Source organism: Microcaecilia unicolor, chromosome 2 (assembly GCF_901765095.1).
Source record: "Microcaecilia unicolor chromosome 2, aMicUni1.1, whole genome shotgun sequence".
In the NCBI taxonomy this organism is placed as follows: Eukaryota; Metazoa; Chordata; class Amphibia; order Gymnophiona; family Siphonopidae; genus Microcaecilia; species Microcaecilia unicolor.
In genome coordinates, this window is record NC_044032.1 from 644,362,214 (window position 1) to 644,379,069 (window position 16,856).

The following is a 16,856-nucleotide window of genomic DNA, read 5'->3' on the forward strand; positions in this document are numbered from 1 at the left end:
ATCACTGCTCCCAGCGCGACTTGGTCTCTCAGCAGCCATTACCTCTGCTCCTGACGTTGATGCCTCCCTTGATGTTGACGCCGCCGACCTCGGTACCGAAGCTGATGTCGGGACCGGACTGAGCTCCAAAACGTTTCTCTCTCTGGGCTTCTCGAGCCACTTGGGTCCATTTCTTCACACGAAGACACAAACTACAAGCAGCTGGGCTGTGGTCGGGACCAAGGCACTGGATACACCAGGAATGGGTATCGGTACCAGAGATGGTCCGGTTGCACCAAGTACAACGGTTGAAGCCGCTGGGTGTGTTCGATGACATGGAAGGAAAAACAGCCTCGGCGAAATCAAAAGAAGTAATTGCTCCAAAAGGAAGGGCACACAAAAAAGGGGAGAAACCTGACCGCACAGCCTAAAGGCCGGCCGCATCGAAAAACAAAGTAAACTTAAAATCAGGAGAAAAAGAAGCTAAACAAGAAAAAACTACAGGAAACTTTAAAAAACAAAAAAACAAACAAGAAACAACGAATAACTTGCTAAAAAAATCACTCTAAAGAAAACTCTTTTGCCGGGCCTCAACGAGGAGCATAGGAGGAACCTGCCGCAGCTCATTGCGAAGAAAGAAAAACTGAGGAGACGTGCTTGCGCAGGAAGCCATTTTACACATGCACGGTGCACGCGCACTAGAAGACTCTGGCAAACTTTGTTTATTTTTTGCTTTTGCAAAATGCCAATTCCCGGGCCAACGCGGATGTCGACCCACATGTGAGAACAAATGGGAATGGATGTTTGGTAGACCAAGAGAGATTCTTAGAAGACTGTGTTCAGAGGAGCTAGCCACACTAAAAATAGACAAAGCGACGGGGCCTGATGGGATACATTGAGGAAATCTCGCACCCATAGCGACTTCATTACAAATTCATGCTATCCTCCTTCCAGTCCTCCCTATTCCTTGCCAAACAGGACTATTACACCCAATTGACTAATTCTCTCAGCTCCAACCCTCGTAGTCTCTTCGCCACCCTTAACTCCCTCCTCAAAGTGCCCTCCGCTCCCCCCCCCCCCCCCCTCACTCTCTCCTCAATCACTGGCTGACTACTTCCACGACAAGGTGCAGAAGATCAACCTCAAATTCACTACCAAGCCACCTCTTCCTCTTTACCCTTTAACCCACTCCCTCAACCAACCAACCCAGGCCTCCTTCTCCTCTTTTCCTGATATCACCGAGGAGGAAACCGCCCACCTTCTTTCCTCCTCGAAATACACCACCTGTTCCTCTGATCCCATCCCCACTAACTAACTAAACACCATCTCTCCTACTGTCACCCCCCCACCCATCTGTCATATCCTCAACCTCTCTCTCTCCACTGCAACTGTCCCTGACTCCTTCAAGCATGCTGTAGTCACACCACTCCTCAAAAAACCATCACTAACCCTACCTGCCCTTCCAACTACTGCCCCATCTCCCTCCTACCCTTCTTTCCAAGATACTTGAACGCGCCGTTTACAGCCGCTGCCTTGATTTTCTCTCCTCTCATGCCATCCTCGATCCACTTCAATCCGGTTTTCGCCCTCTACACTCGACAGAAACGGCACTCACTAAAGTCTGTAATGACCTGTTCCTTGCCAAATCCAAAGGTCACTACTCCATCCTCATCCTCTTCGACCTATCCGCCGCTTTTGACACTGTCAATCATAATTTACTTCTTGCCGCACTGTCCTCATTTGGGTTCCATGGCTCTGTCCTCTCCTGGCTCTCCTCTTATCTCTACCACCGTACCTTCAGAGTACATTCTCATGGATCTTCCTCCACCCCCATCCCGCTCTCTGTTGGGAGTTCCTCAGGGATCTGTCCTTGGACCCCTTCTTTTTTCAATCTACACCTCTTCCCTGGGCTCGCTGATCTCATCTCATGGTTTCCAATATCATCTTTATGCGGACAACACCCAGCTTTATCTCTCCACACCAGACATCACTGCGGAAACCCAGGCCAAAGTATCGGCCTGCTTATCCGACATTGCTGCCTGGATGTCCAACCGCCACCTGAAACTGAACATGGCCAAGACCGAGCTCATTGTCTTTCCACCCAAATCTCCCTCCACTTTCTATTTCAGTCGATAACACCCTCATCCTCCCCGTCTCATCTGCCCGCAACCTCGGAGTCATCTTCGACTCCTCCCTCTCCTTCTCTGCCCATATCCAGCAGACAGCCAAGACCTGTCACTTCTTTCTCTATAACATCAGCAAAATTCGCCCTTTCCTCTCTGAGCACACCACCCGAACTCTCGTCCACTCTCTCATTACCTCTCGCCTTGACTACTGCAACCTACTCCTCACTGGCCTCCCACTTAACCATCTATCCCCCTTTCAATCCGTTCAGAACTCTGCTGCGCGTCTTATCTTCCGCCTAGACCGATATGCTCATATCACCCCTCTCCTGAAGCCACTTCACTGGCTTCCGATCAGGTACCGCATACAGTTCAAGCTTCTCCTACTAACCTACAAATGCACTCAATCTGCAGCCCCTCACTACCTCTCTACCCGTAACCTCCGCTCACAGGACAAATCCCTCCTCTCAGTACCCTTCTCCACCACCGCCAACTCCAGACTCCGCCCTTTCTGCCTCGCCTCACCCTATGCTTGGAATAAACTCCCTGAGCCCATACGCCAAGCCCCCTCCCTACCCATCTTCAAATCTTTGCTCAAAGCCCACCTCTTCAATGTCGCTTTCGGCACCTAACCATTGTTCCTCTATCCAGGAAATCTAGACTGCCTCAATCTTGATTGACTGCACTTTTTGTCCTTTAGATTGTAAGCTCCTTTGAGCAGGGACTGTCCTTCTTTGTTAATTGTACAGCGCTGCGCAACCCTGGTAGTGCTTTAGAAATGTTAAATAGTGTCAAAGAACTCAGGGAAGTTTTGGCGGCTCAGTTGTCTGACCTCTTCAATGCTTCCTTAGAGTCTGGAGTGGTCCCGGAGGCCTGGAGAAGGGCGGATATGGGCCCTCTGCAAATAGTAGTAGTCAGGAGGAGGTCGGGAATTACAGACCTATCAGTCTGACCTCAGTAGTGAGTAAACTAATGGAAACACTTCTAAAGCGGAGGATTGTGAGGTTTCTAGAATCAAATGTAATGCAGGACCTGAGGCAGCATGCTTTCACTAGAGGCAGGTCTTGTCAGACAAATCTGATGGATTTCTTTAACTGGGTGACCAAACAGCTGAATATGGAAGGGGTGCTAGGTGTGGTCTACTTGGATTTTAGCAAACCCTTTGACACGGTTCTGCACAGGCGACTAAAAAATAAACTGAGTGCCCTCGGTATGGGCGCTCAAGTGACTGACTGGGTTAAAAAGTGGTTGTGGAAGGACACAGAGGGGATGTTATCAGTGTTGTACCACACGGATCGGTCCTAGGGCCGGCTCTTTTTAACATCTTTGTGAGTGATATTGCGGAAGGACTGTCTGGTAAGGTTTGTCTCTTTGTGGGCAATATCAAACTTTGTAATAGGGTAGACACCCCGGCGGGTGTGGATAGCATGCAGCGGGATCTGGTGACGCTTGAAGAATGGTCTAGCAATTCACAACTCAGATTTAATGCTAAAAAATGCAGGGTCATATACTTAGGTTACAAAAATCCAAGGGAAAGGTATAGTATAGGGGGTGAAGTACTTCTGTGTACGAAAGAAGAGCGAGACTTGGGGGTGATTGTCTCTGATGATCTCAAGGAGGCCAAACAGGTAGAAAAGGCGACGGTCACAACCAGAAGAATGCTCAGGTGCACAGGGAGAAGAATGGCCAGCAGGAAAAAAGAGGTAACAGTGCCCTTGTATAAGTCTCTGGTGAGGTCCATTTAGAATACTGTGTGCAATTCTAGAGATCACACCTACAAAAAGATATAAACAGGATAGAGTCGGTCCAGAGGGCAGCTACAAAATTGGCCAGTGGTCTCTTTCACAAAGCGTATGAGACATTTAAATAGCTCTTTGGCATTAATGTACAGGAGATGAACCTGTTTCAAATGAAGGAGAACTCTGGAATGAGAAGTCATAGGATGAAGTTAACAGGTTATAGGCTCAGGAGTAATCTAAGGAAATACTTTTTCATGGAAAGGATGGTGGACGCGTGGAATTGCCTCCCAGTGGAGGTGGTGCAGATGAAGACTGTGTCTGAATTTAGGACGGGGATGTGGGATCTCTTAGGGAAAGGAGGAGACAGCGGTTGCTGTGGTTGGGCAGACTAGATGGGTCATTCAGCTCTTAACTATAGTCATGTTTCTATGTGACTTATAATCTAGGACAGACAACATCTTTGCCCTGGGTTCCTACTCCAGCTTCAAATTAAATAGGATGGCCAAAGCCATCTTCTTCACAAAACCTGTGAAAGAGAGACCCTCAGATAGTTTACATCTTTCTTGATGTGGGGAGGGAACAGAAGGGATCCCATAAGAATCCTCCTCCGAGAAGTAATGAAGTACCTGTATATACTATGTAAACCGCTTTGAATGTAGTTACAAAAACCACAGAAAGGTGGTATATTAAGTCCCATTCCCTTCCCCCTTTCTTCTGAATCCCATGCAGTGCGTCTGTGCCTACCTCACAGAGTGAGTCTGTGCCTGCCTCAGCTCAGTGACACCATGTCCATACCCCAAATGGTGCTGGGGTACAGCTCTACCTTCAGACTTCGGGGAAGCTTTCTCCCCAATGTCAAGAGAAGTACTGCATGGGTCGATGTTGACACCTCCTTAGGCGCCGGTGTCGAATACCGCTCCATAGGCAAGGTTGGAGTCTCAGGAAGATGCTGGGGTTGAACTGCATCTACTACTACTACTACTACTTAACATTTCTAGAGCGCTACTAGGGTTACGCAGCGCTGTACAATTTAACAAAGAGAGACAGTCCCTGCTCAAAGAGCTTACAATCTAATAGACAAGTGAACGGTCGGTCCGACGCTAGCGCCCTTGATGCTGAAGCAATGTGCAGATGTAGCTCCTGTGCATGGCTTGGTACTCCTCATCAAAGGTAGGCATTGGCAAAGGCTGGGGAGCTGGGATAGGGACAGCCTGCGAAGAAGCTGGTGTCGAACTGGAAGCTGGAAACTAGCTGCTTGGAGACATGCACTAGCACCTGCACTAAAGAGGGAGAGCGCTCCTCCCCGTGCCAGTGCTTCTCAGATCCCAGCGATACCAATACCACAGAGCTCCTAGCACCATGCGTCAAAGAGGGCCAATGCCTGTGCTTCTTCGGCTTCCCCCAACACTGAGTATCATGGTCCTTCTATGCCGAGAAGGACCATGCCAAACCCATATGTATCCTTGATGTTGGGTCCGATACTGACCAGTCCCAAGGCCGACTATCAATGCCCTATGTTGAGGGAGGTATAGACCTCCTTGATGTTGGTGCGCTTCCAGTGGCAACTGATGTCTGGGCAGCCATCAAGGTCGATGCTTACGGTTCCGATGTATCGGCCTTCAAGGAGCCAAAAAGGTCTCTCCAACTGGACCTGACGTGTCCTCAAATGTATTTTCAAATAGAGAGAACTGGAGTTAGGGTCATGGTTAGGCCCAAGGCACCTGATCCACAAAGAGTGTGGGTCCGTAACCGAAATCACCCGATTACATTGGGTGCACCTCTTGAAAAGAATCACAGCCAAATTAAATTTATCAATTGTGGACTACAAAAAGGGGAAGAGCCCAAATTGAGGTTGATGCTCAGGTCTAAGTGGGCCTATCGAGTTGCAAAAAACGAAAGAAACTGGAAGGACTTAAAAACGATAAGAACTAAGAGGGAAAATAACAAAAAATGAAATTAAAGACAAAAAAGGAGGAAAAAAAGCCTGCATGGGGAGGCACTGCAGAAGCAGAGAAAAAAGCGCTGAGGGGAGACCACAAAGATCTGTTCCCCCTGCTCTGCAGAAAAATGAAGACTGAGGGACCTGTGCTCGCACATCAGGGGAAGGCACCGACGCATGCATGGTGGGATGCTACTAGAATTTTCTTGAAACATCTATATACCAGTCTGCGTCCACATCAGCTCCGCTGGATGACATCATGCACATATGAGAATACAACAAGGCCTGCTTGTCCTCAGGGAATAAGTTTTTAATCAGAAGTTAGTTTTTCTGTGATTTTGAAGAGCTTTTTCTAGGTCTCCCACATTTGTTTTCTCTCTGAGCCCCTGCAGGACCTGCATAGATTTGACACCTAGCCAAGTAATGAAGGTAAATCCAAGATCTGGAGCCACCTGGTAACCTTCATCATTTCATAATTAAGCTCTGGAACTGTTTGCCAGAGTTGAAGTTGAAGCACTCTCCAACCCATCCTAATCTGTCTTGCCACACAGAGGACACAAACAGTAGAAGTCTGCCTCGTACTGGCCTTAGCTCTTCACAACCGCAATCACTGTCTAAGCACCACTCAACACACATGCAATCATTTAATTTTTATTTTTTATACTATCCATTTTCTGAGTACAGATCATCTTTGTTCATCCCAAGCCTCTTTGTATTCCGTCACCATTTTTGTCTCCACCACCTCCCTTGGGAGGCATTCCAGGTATTAACCACCTACCTCTCTGTGACACAAAATTTCTGATGTTACTCCAAAGTCTACCACTCCACAACCTTAATTCATGTCCTCTAGTTTTACTTTTCACGCTCTCTTCTCTTTTGGGGCAAACCCCATACCATTTTTATTACCTTCCTCTGAACTGCTTGAAGTCATCTTACATCCTCAGCAAGATACAGCCTTCAAAACTGAACACAATACTCAGGTGTGGCATTTGGAGGCCATGGAGTTTGACAATTTTACACTATATCTGTCCATATACTATAACAAGGTTATTAGGCGGATGAGCTGAATATCTCATCTGGAGAGACTGATGTGGTCAAGTGTAGATGGAGCTCTCAGAGCAGATCAGAAAAACATCGTGATTCACTCAATGGATCACATGACTTCCCACTAATATGCACTTAGATCAGATATAATTTCATAATTAATCTGATAGGGGATCTATATAGGTGTAAAATTAAATTTAATAGAGAAATCAATCATCTTCTCCATGAGAAGCATGTTACCTTTGAACACTATTTGGAATTTCTTAACTATGAAAAGAGTTGACATTAGATGCCCCAGGGTAAGTATATAATCCAGTTTTTGGAGGTACTTCAAACTACCAAGAAAAAAATCCATTCTTCCTTTCATGTGACATTAATATTAGCCAACAAAAGACTTCTAGCTTCACCATACTGGGCCCAAAATCTGAAAAACATATTTGGAGACAACTTTTAATTTATCCATTAAACAAAGTTTCTGTAGCTTTGAAAGGCAACTACAAACCAATGGCTTATAAAAAAACCTCATTTTCTTCATAGATTCAATTTATTTTATTTATTTGTTATATTTGTATCCCACATTTTCCCACCTATTTGTAGGCTCAATGTGGCTTACATTGTACCGGAGAGGCGTTTGCAGACTCCGGTGTAAACAAATACAAAGTGATATTGTGGTAAGATAAAGTTCATGTGGCACAGCCACATTAGGGAATCGTACAACAGAAGAGTTGTGTTATGTCCATTACGTTCTTTAGTTTTGTTGTGTTGCAGAGATCAGGCATTTATGTTGGATTGGTAGGGTATGCCTTTTTAAACAGGTTAGCTTTTAGTTTTTTCCGGAAGTTTAGGTGGTGGTCGTACGTAGTTTTCAAGGCTTTTGGTAATGCGTTCCACAGTTGTGTGCTTATGTAGGAGAAACTGGATGCGTAAGTTGATTTGTATTTGAGTCCTTTGCAGCTTGGGTAGTGCAGAGTTAGGTACGTTCGTGTTGATTCGGATGTGTTTCTAGTTGGTAGGTCGATCAGGTCTGTCACGTACCTCGGGGCTTCACCGTAGATAATTTTGTGAACCAGAGTGCAGATTTTGAAAGCAATGTGTTCTTTGATTGGGAGCCAGTGTAGTTTTTCGTGGAGGGGTTTTGCACTTTCAAATCGCGTTTTTCCAAAGATAAGTCTAGATGCCGTGTTTTGAGCGGTCTGAAGTTTCTTTAATGTTTGTTTTTTGCGTCCCGCATAAATTCCACTGCAGTAGTGTACAAGGCTTAGTACCATTGATTGTATCAGGTTGCAAAATGTTTCCCTCGGGAAGAATTGTTTCACGCGTTTGAGTTTCCACATTGACTGGAACATTTTCTTTGTTGTGGATGTCACTTGGCTCTCTAGTGTTAGGTTGCGGTCCAATGTAATGCCGAGGATTTTCAGGCTATCTGAGATAGGGAGGGTGTAACCTGGGGTGTTGATAATTGTGGGGTTGTCCGCACTGTGTTGGGATGAGAGGATAAGACAGTGTGTTTTTTCTTTGTTGAGTTTTAGTTGACATGCATTTGCCCAAGAGTCAATGATGTTCACGCTGATCTTGATTTCGTTAGTGATTTCTGTCAGTTTAGATTTGTAAGGAATGTGACATCGCCTGCATAGATGAAAGGGTTAAGGCCTTGGTTGGATAAGGACTTGGCTAGTGGGGTCATCATTAGGTTGAAGAGGATCGGTGATAGCGGTGATCCTTGTGGTACTCCGCAGTCTGCTTTCCATGGTGATGATATGTTTGAGTTTGGTTTTACTTGATATGTTCTTGTGGTTAGGAAACCCTTGATCCAGCTAAGTATGTTTCCACCAATCCCGAACTTATCTAGTACTTTATTAATATATTGTGGTTTACCATGTCGAATGCACTAGACATGTCAAATTGGAGGAAGAGGATATTTTTGCCTATTGCTATTTCCTGCTTGAATTTGGCTAGGAGAGTGAGTAGTACTGTTTCTGTGCTGTGGAGGAGGCGAAAACCTGACTGTGATTCGTGTAATATTGAGATTTGTTTATATATTCTGTAAGTTGTTTGGCTACCATGCTTTCCATCAGTTTGACTGACAACGGGATGGATGCTACTGGACAGTAGTTAGTGATTTCATTTGTTTTTTTCTTGGTGTCTTTTGGTATCGGGGTGTGTAGGATGGTAAAATTATGTATCATACCTGATAATTTTCTTTCCATTGGGGGAGAAGTTCCTCTTGAAGGAAGAGGGGGCAGAGGAGCCCGACTTGCCCGGGCGATACCGACGGGCTTTCTGAAACCGTCCTTTGGAGGAACCGGGGCGAGCACCACTGGCCCGAGCCCTGACCTCTGGTAACCTCTTGCCCTTAGATGTGCCGAGATCGGTCACGATTTTGTCCAGCTCGACCCCAAAGAGCAGCTTGCCTTTAAAAGGCAACTTAGCCAGGCGAGACTTAGAGGCGTGGTCAGCAGACCAATGCTTCAGCCAAAGCCAACGCCGTGCAGAGACTGTCTGAGCCATACCTTTAGCCGAGGCTCTCAAGACATCATACAGCAAGTCTGCCAAATAAGCCAAGCCCGATTCCAGGGCCGGCCAATCAGCCCTCAAGGAAGGATCCGAGGGGGAAGCCCGCTGTACAATCGTCAGGCACGCCCTGGCCACATAGGAGCCGCAAACTGAGGCCTGCAAACTTAAAGCAGCCGCCTCGAAGGACGACCTTAAGGCCGCCTCCAATCTTCTATCTTGGGCGTCCTTTAGGGCCGTGCCACTTTCCACCGGCAACGCCGTTTTCTTAGTCACTGCAGTGATTAAAGAATCCACGGTAGGCCAAAGAAAGGCCTCCCGTTCACTTTCAGGCAGAGGATAGAGGCGGGACATAGCCCTAGCCACTTTGAGGCTCGCTTCCAGGACATCCCATTGAGCCGAAATCAAGGTGTGTATGGCATCATGCACGTGGAAGGTTCTAGGCGGGTGCTTCGTCCCCAGCATAATGGCGGAGCCAACAGAGGCTGAGGGAGAGACGTCCTCCGGAGAGGAAATCTTCAAAATGCTCATGGCCTGCACTAACAGGTTGGGCAAATCCTCTGAGCGAAAGATCCGCGCTGCAGAGGGGTCATCCGCTCCATCCGAGCGGGAATCCGTCTCCTCCAAGGAATCCCCAAAGGACCGTTGGGAGAACTCCGATACGCTGCCCTCATCTACATCAGAGGAGACAGAGTCCTCTAAGGCCTGGAAATCCACCCGAGGGCGTTTGCTTCTGGAGGCCTCAACCCCTTTATCAGACAGGGGGGCAGGGGCAGCGTTTTGCAAAAGAAAAGCCTGATGCAGCAGCAAAATTAACTCAGGGGAGAATCCCCCCGAACTGTGCACTTCTGCCGCTTGGGCCACGGCCCTAGATGCACCCTCAACCGGCGCTCGCAAGAGCGGAGGAGAAACGTGCTGCGCATCCAAAATGGCGTCCGACACGAAACTCCGAGAAGGAGCCGCGCGGGAAGAACGGCGCTTAACTTTGGCCGCTTTCTTACCATCGCCCGAATCAAGGGCGACCATAGTATTAACGTCTCCCAGCTCGAGGGCAGCCCAAGAAGAAGCCGTCCGAGCAGAGTGGCCGGCCAACATGGAGTGGGCGAGCAGCGAGGGATGGGCGCTTATGGCAGGAAAACCGCCGCACCGGAGGAAGAACCGGGACACTGACCGGACTCCAAACTGATGGTTAAAGGCGATTCAGGTTTTGAAATCCCCGCATCCCCGCTAGACGCACCCACGCGGTCCAGGGAGCGCATCCTCGCGCCCTCGCCCTCCGACGCCATAAGCCACGTGGAGACCGAACAGGGAACCCCCTGCCTGCTATAAAAAGGTAAAATTACCTGCTTCTCACTCCGAGCTGTAACGAACTGGTGTCCCAGTGAGCAGCTGCAATAAAGGTTGAAATAAACGTTGAAATAAACGCCCTTAAGGACGTCCAAAATTTTTTTTTTTTTCAACGGAGCCAGCGGGAGGGGGGAGAAAAGGAGGGACCTGGCACCACCAGGTTTGCACTTGCTCAAGAAGAGCCCTCAACCCCAGGTACTCAACAAAACCTAAAAACTAGGCTTGGAGACCTAGCCAGAGCTGCTGCTGTGTGTGACCACCACCTGCTGAGATAGAGAACATACTGGGGAGTTTCCGGCAGCACATAACCACATATAGGGAGGCAAAAGGATTGCTCTCTATCTCCACCTGCTGGTAGATGGACACAACCCACCAGTCTATGGATTGATCAGCATGATGATATGGAAATTGCCATTTTTCTTAGGGAAGAGACCTTGCTGTAGCATGTAGTTTAGGTGGGATGCGAAGTCTACTATGAAGCGGTCAGGGGCGGATTTCATTAGGTAGTTGGGGCAGGTATCTAGTTTACAATGAGTGTTGGAGAACCTGCTGATCGCCCGCGCAACTGTATCGACGGTGAGGAGGGCAAAATTTAACCAGGTTCGGTCAGCTGGGTATTCTCCAGTGGTTGGGTCCAACTCGTTAAGGAAGTTTTCGATCTCCGTGTTGTCCTGAGGTAGCGTGTTGCGTAGGTTTACAATTTTTTCATTGAAATACTTAGCAAGTTCATCTGCAGATGGGATGTCTGTATTCAATGTAGTGACCTGGTTGGTGTCTAGGAGTTTGTTCACGAGTTGGTATAATTTCTTCGTGTCTTTGTAATCTGTCCCTATTTTAGTTTTATAGTATGATCTTTTGGTCTGTCTTATAGCGTATTTGTACTTTCTTTGTGATTGTTTCCATGTGTTGAGTGTGTGTTCATCTTTTGTTTTTTTCCATGCTCGTTCGAGTTTTCTGGATTGTGTTTTTAGCTTTTTCAGTTCATCGTTGAACCATGGTATCGAGTTATGCTTACGTGAAGATCTTGTTCTTAAGGGTGCTATTTCATCTAGTATGCATTTGCATCTATGGAGTCAGAACTACATCAATGGCTACACATTTCAATCCAGTCATAAGCCTGATTCCCACATTTTAACAGGTTATTTGATACTCATCAGAACTCTTAACTTTGCACTGTTTAGTTGCAAAATGGAGGAAAATAAATTGTTAATAGTTGAATGTGAGGAAATGAAACATTCTAAAAACACTCAACCCTCAAACTTTCTCAGGGAACACAAATCCTCTGTGACAAATCAACTTGTATACAGCCACCTTTCTCAGGACCCCAGATAATCCTAAAACTGAAAAGCTCTAGCAGTGGAGTATGTCTGGATATCTGGATTTCTGCTCAATGAAGAAATTAGGTAAGCAAGAACGAAACTGAACACAAATTAAAATAAACAGGGATAAAATCCTTTCAGGAGAGTAGTGAAGAAATAAACAGGTTAATCTGTGCTATGCTCAAAGAGCTACATAAGCTATATAAAAACTAGGAACACTCTAAGGCAGGATGCGTCTAGATCAATTACTTACCTAAAGTTCATAAATTCCAACCACTCTTAAGCATCTGAAAAGCTAGGAAGCAAAAATCATTGCAAACAAATTACAAAAGACAACACTGTACTTACTTCGTGTATAATCATTCCGCCTGTTATTCTGCAGAGATCTGTTGGTTTCTGACTGTGCTCGTGAGCTACTGCGGGAATTTGATCTCTCCTGGTTATCTGGTTTTACATCTTCTAAATGAAGCGGTACCCACTTTTGCTTGAAGACTTACAAGAATGCAATACAAACATTAGATACAACTCTTCAAGAACTAAAAATTCATATACATTGTAAACGCTGAACTAGAAGATACGTATTGCACTTCATAAGCATATATCCAAAGGAGAGAGGTGTTTGACACAGCTTCACTAGTAAGCTTCAAGGCTTTCTCTGAAAAGCAGCAGCATCTTACTTTGAAGGACTCACCTTTTTTCTTTTGAATGGATGATTGTGCCTCATCCTCACTGCCGTATTCCCCTGCACTTGGTTGTAGCTCTCGATTCTCCTTGTATTCACTGCTCTCTTTTCTTTCAGCTTTCTCATCCTTCCTTTCCTTCCTGCTCTGCAATGTTTTAGGTTGTTGATTTATGATGTTTTGACACTGTAAACATAAGAGATTTTTCATGATTTAAAGCGCACATTATAACAAATTACAAGGTTTGGGGAAAAGTAGGGCTGTACATCAATTAAAAGTTTTAATCGCACGATTAGTCACAATTAGATTTTTTAAATGGCATAAAGTGTCCCCCTCACATTTTCACCTGTATAGTGCAAAATACAAACTGCAGATGTAAATTCTCAAAACTGACATACTATACTTCAGTTACTAAACTGAAAATAAAATCATTTCTCTTAACTTTGTTGTCCACTGATTTTATTTTTCTAATCATCTTATTCCTTATCTCTGGTTCTGCTCCTCTGTCTATGCTCTGAACTCTATTTTTAGGGTCTCCACTCTCCTATTTCTTTTCTCTCCTCCTATCTTTTTCACTTCTTCCTCTATATACATTTTTCACATTCAAATGTTCTGCCATTTTTCTTCCTCATAAGTATATAAGTATTGTCACACTGGGACAGACCAAAGGTCCATCAAGCCCAGAATCCTGTTTCCAATAGCGGCCAATCCATGTCACAAATACCTAGCAAGATCCCGAAAAAGTTCAATACATTTTATGCTGCTTATCCAAGAAATAAGCAGTGGATTTTCCCCAAGTCAATATAATAATGGTCTATGGATTTTTCCTTTAGGAAGCCGTCCAGACCTTTTTTTTAACCCCGCTAAGCTTACTGCCTTTACCACATTCTCTGGCAACAAATTCCAGAGTTTAATTACATGTTGAGTGAAGAAAAACTTTCTCCCATTCGAAGTAAATTTACTACAATGTAGCTTCATTGCATGCCCCCTAGTCCTAGTATTTTTGGAAGGAGTAAACAAACGATTCATGAGCACATAAATATTGCCATACTGGAAAAGATCAAAGGTCCATCAAGCCCAGCATCCTGTTTCCAACAGTGGCCAATCCAGGTCACAAATACCTGGCAAGATCCCAGATACACGTCTACACGTTCCACTCCACTCATTATTTTATAGACCTCTATCATATCTCCCCTAAGCTGTCTTTTCTTCAAGCTGAAGAGCACTAGATGCTTCAGCCTTTCCTCATAGGGTAGTCATCCCATCCCCTTTATCATTTTCAACACCCTTCTCTGTACCTTTCCTAATTCCAATGTATCTTTTTTGACATGCGGTGACCAGAATTGAACACAACATGAGAGGTGCGGTGGCACCATGGACAGATACAAAGGCATTATAACATCCTCACTTTTGTTTTCATTTCCTAATACCTAACATTCTATTTGCTTTCTTAGCCACAGCAGCACACTGAGCAGAGGGTTTCAACATATCATTAACAACGCCGAGATCCCTTTCTTGGTCAGTGACTCCAACGTGGAACCTTGCATTACGAAGCTATAGTTCGGGTTCCTCTTTCCCACATGCATCACTTTGCACTTGCTCACATTAAACGTCATCTACCAGTTAGACGCCTTAGTCTCCCAGTCTTGTAAGGTCCTCTTCTAATTTTTCACAATCCTCTTGCGATTTAACGATTTTGAATAACTTTGTGTCATCAGCAAATTTAATTACCTCACTAGTTACTCCTATCTCTAAATCAGCACAGACCCCGGGGAACCCCACAATCTACCCTTCTCCATTGAGAATACTGACTATTTAACCCTACTCTCTGTTTTCTATCCTTTAACCAGTTTTTAATCCACAATAGGACACTACTTCCTATCCCATGACTTTCCAATTTCTTCTGGATTCTTTCATGTGGTACTATGTTAAACGCCTTTTGAAAATCCAGGTACACAATATCAACTGGCTCACCTTTATCCACGTTTGTTCAACCCTTGAAAGAAATGTAATAGATTGGTGAGGCAAGATTTCCCTTCACTAAATCCATGTTGGCTTTGTCTCCTTAATCCATGCTTTTGAATACGCTCTGTAATTTTGTTCTTTATAATAGTCTCTACTATTTTGCCCAGCACCGACGTCAAGCTCACCGGTCTGTAATTTCTTGGATCCCCTCTGGAACCTTTTGTACATATCGGTGTTACATTGGCCACCCTCCAATCTTCCAGTACCACTCTCGATTTTAAAGATAAATGACATTTTACTAACAATAGCTCCACCAGTTCATTTTTCAATTCTATCAGAACTCTGGGATGAATACCATCCGATCCAGGAGATTTGCTACTCTTCAATTTGTCAAATTACCCCATTACATCCTTTAGGTTTATAGAGATTTCATTCAGTTCCTCCAACTCATCAGCTTTGAATACCATTTCTGGCACCAGTATCTCTCCCAAATCTTCCTCGGTGCAAATCTTCCTCGAAGCAAAGAATTCATTTAATCTATCCACAATGGCTTTGTCTTCCCTGATTGCACCTTTTACCCCTAGGTGAGCCGGTCATCTAGTGGTCCAACCAATTCTTTTGCCAGCTTCTTGCTTATATACCTAAAAAAAATGTTACTATGTGTTTTTGCCTCCAACATAATTTTTTTTCAAAGTTCCTCTTTGCCTTCCTTATCAGCGCTTTGCTTTTGACTTGACATTCCTTATGCTGTTTCTTATTATTTTCAGTTGGTTCCTTCTTCCATTTTCTGAAGGATTTTCTTTTAGCTCTAATAGTTTTCCTTTATCTCACTTTTTAACCATGCCAGCTGTCGTTTGGTCTTCCGTCCTCCTTTTTTAATACACGGAAAATATTTGGCCTGGGCTTCCAGGATTGTATTTTTGAATAGCATCCACACCTGATGTAAATTTTTTACCTTCGCAGCTGCTCCTCTTTTTTTTTTCACTGTTCTTCTCATTTTATCATAAGTCTCCTTTTTGAAAGTTAAACGCTAACGTATTGGATTTCCTGTGTATACTTACTCCAAAGTTAATATTAAATCTGATCATATTATGATCACTGTTATCTGTTTTATTTCTATCCCTTCCCTTTCATCCACAGGCACCATCTCCTCTATCCTTCGGCCTCTCCTCCCTGCCCCTCTGTGGGCACCATCTCCTCTCTTCTCTTTTTCTCTTCCTCTCTATGGGCACCATCTCTCTTCTCTTCCCTTTCCTTCCTCTCTATAGGCAGAATCTAATCTCATCCCTTCTTTTCCTCTCCTCTCCACTGGCAAAATCTAATTTCCACATACAATCCAGTCAGGAGACAGGATGCTTTGTTCTGAATTTCCTCCCCTTCCCCTGACTGGTATATTTTTCTTTCCTACCACTTGCCCCCCTCCCTCCAGCTTTTTCTGTCCAGCCTCCCCGCGTTGTCTCCTATCCCCCCCCCCCCCCCACACTGACAGCCTTTTCTTTCCTACCACCCCATGACTCTCTCCCAGACTCTTCCTCCCTCCTGAATATAGTTTTCTGTCCTACCGCTGACCCCCTCCCTCCCCAATGCTCCTGCAGCTTGTTTTCTCCTACTTCCCCGCTGCACACCAGCAGCCTTTTCTCTCCTGCCACCCTGTGTTCTCTGGCATTTCATTCCCCACTCCGGGCAGCCCTCCAAACTTGCCTTGTACACAAGGTGGCATTACAGCCCTCCTTCTCTAGAGTCCTGCTCCTGCAGCAGGAAACAGGAAGTTTCATCAGAGGAGGTGGGATGCTAGAGAGGGAGGGCTCCGGTTAAAGAGGAGCAGAGCAGCGTGTGCTTAATGCCTGCGGGAGGTGATACACGTGAAAATGGTAATGGAATTCAAACATGCGTGGGATAAACACAAAGGAATTCGGTTTAGAAGGAATGGTTCCATGGAATCTTAGCGGAGATTGGGAGGCAACGCCGGTAATTGGGAACAAAACAGGACCTGGGCAGACTTCTACGATCTACACCCTGATCGTGACTGAATAGATAGGGATGGGCTGTAAATTTTAAGGGTCTTCAACGTTAGCTTCAGAACTTAGTACAAGAACAGTACTGGGCAGACATCTACGGTCTGTGCCCTGAGAAAGACAAGGACAAATCAAACTCGGGTATACATATAAAGTAACACATACCATGTAAAATGAGATTATCTTGTTGGGCAG

The 16,856-nt window shown here is 45.2% G+C and overlaps 1 protein-coding gene and 1 long non-coding RNA gene across 8 annotated transcripts in view; both read right to left on the minus strand.

Moving 5' to 3' along the window:
- LARP1B (La ribonucleoprotein domain family member 1B) overlaps window positions 1–16,856 on the minus strand; it is a 603,652-nt gene that overhangs the window by 437,386 nt on the left and 149,410 nt on the right. For all 7 annotated transcript variants that reach the window (XR_003940744.1, XR_003940743.1, XM_030191742.1 and 4 more), the window contains 2 exons: window positions 12,693–12,867; window positions 12,350–12,493 (listed from right to left, as the gene is read on the minus strand). Coding sequence is in view for 5 of the 7 variants with exons in the window: in XM_030191742.1 (XP_030047602.1) it covers window positions 12,350–12,493; window positions 12,693–12,867 (319 nt within the window). In the remaining 2 variants the exon portion in view is untranslated. The remainder of the gene's footprint in view (window positions 1–12,349; window positions 12,494–12,692; window positions 12,868–16,856) is intronic.
- LOC115461710 lies at window positions 6,447–7,551 on the minus strand. Its single transcript, XR_003940745.1, has 3 exons — window positions 7,540–7,551; window positions 7,220–7,221; window positions 6,447–6,526 (listed from the first exon to the last, which is right to left on the minus strand). It is a non-coding gene; the product is annotated as an uncharacterized LOC115461710 (long non-coding RNA).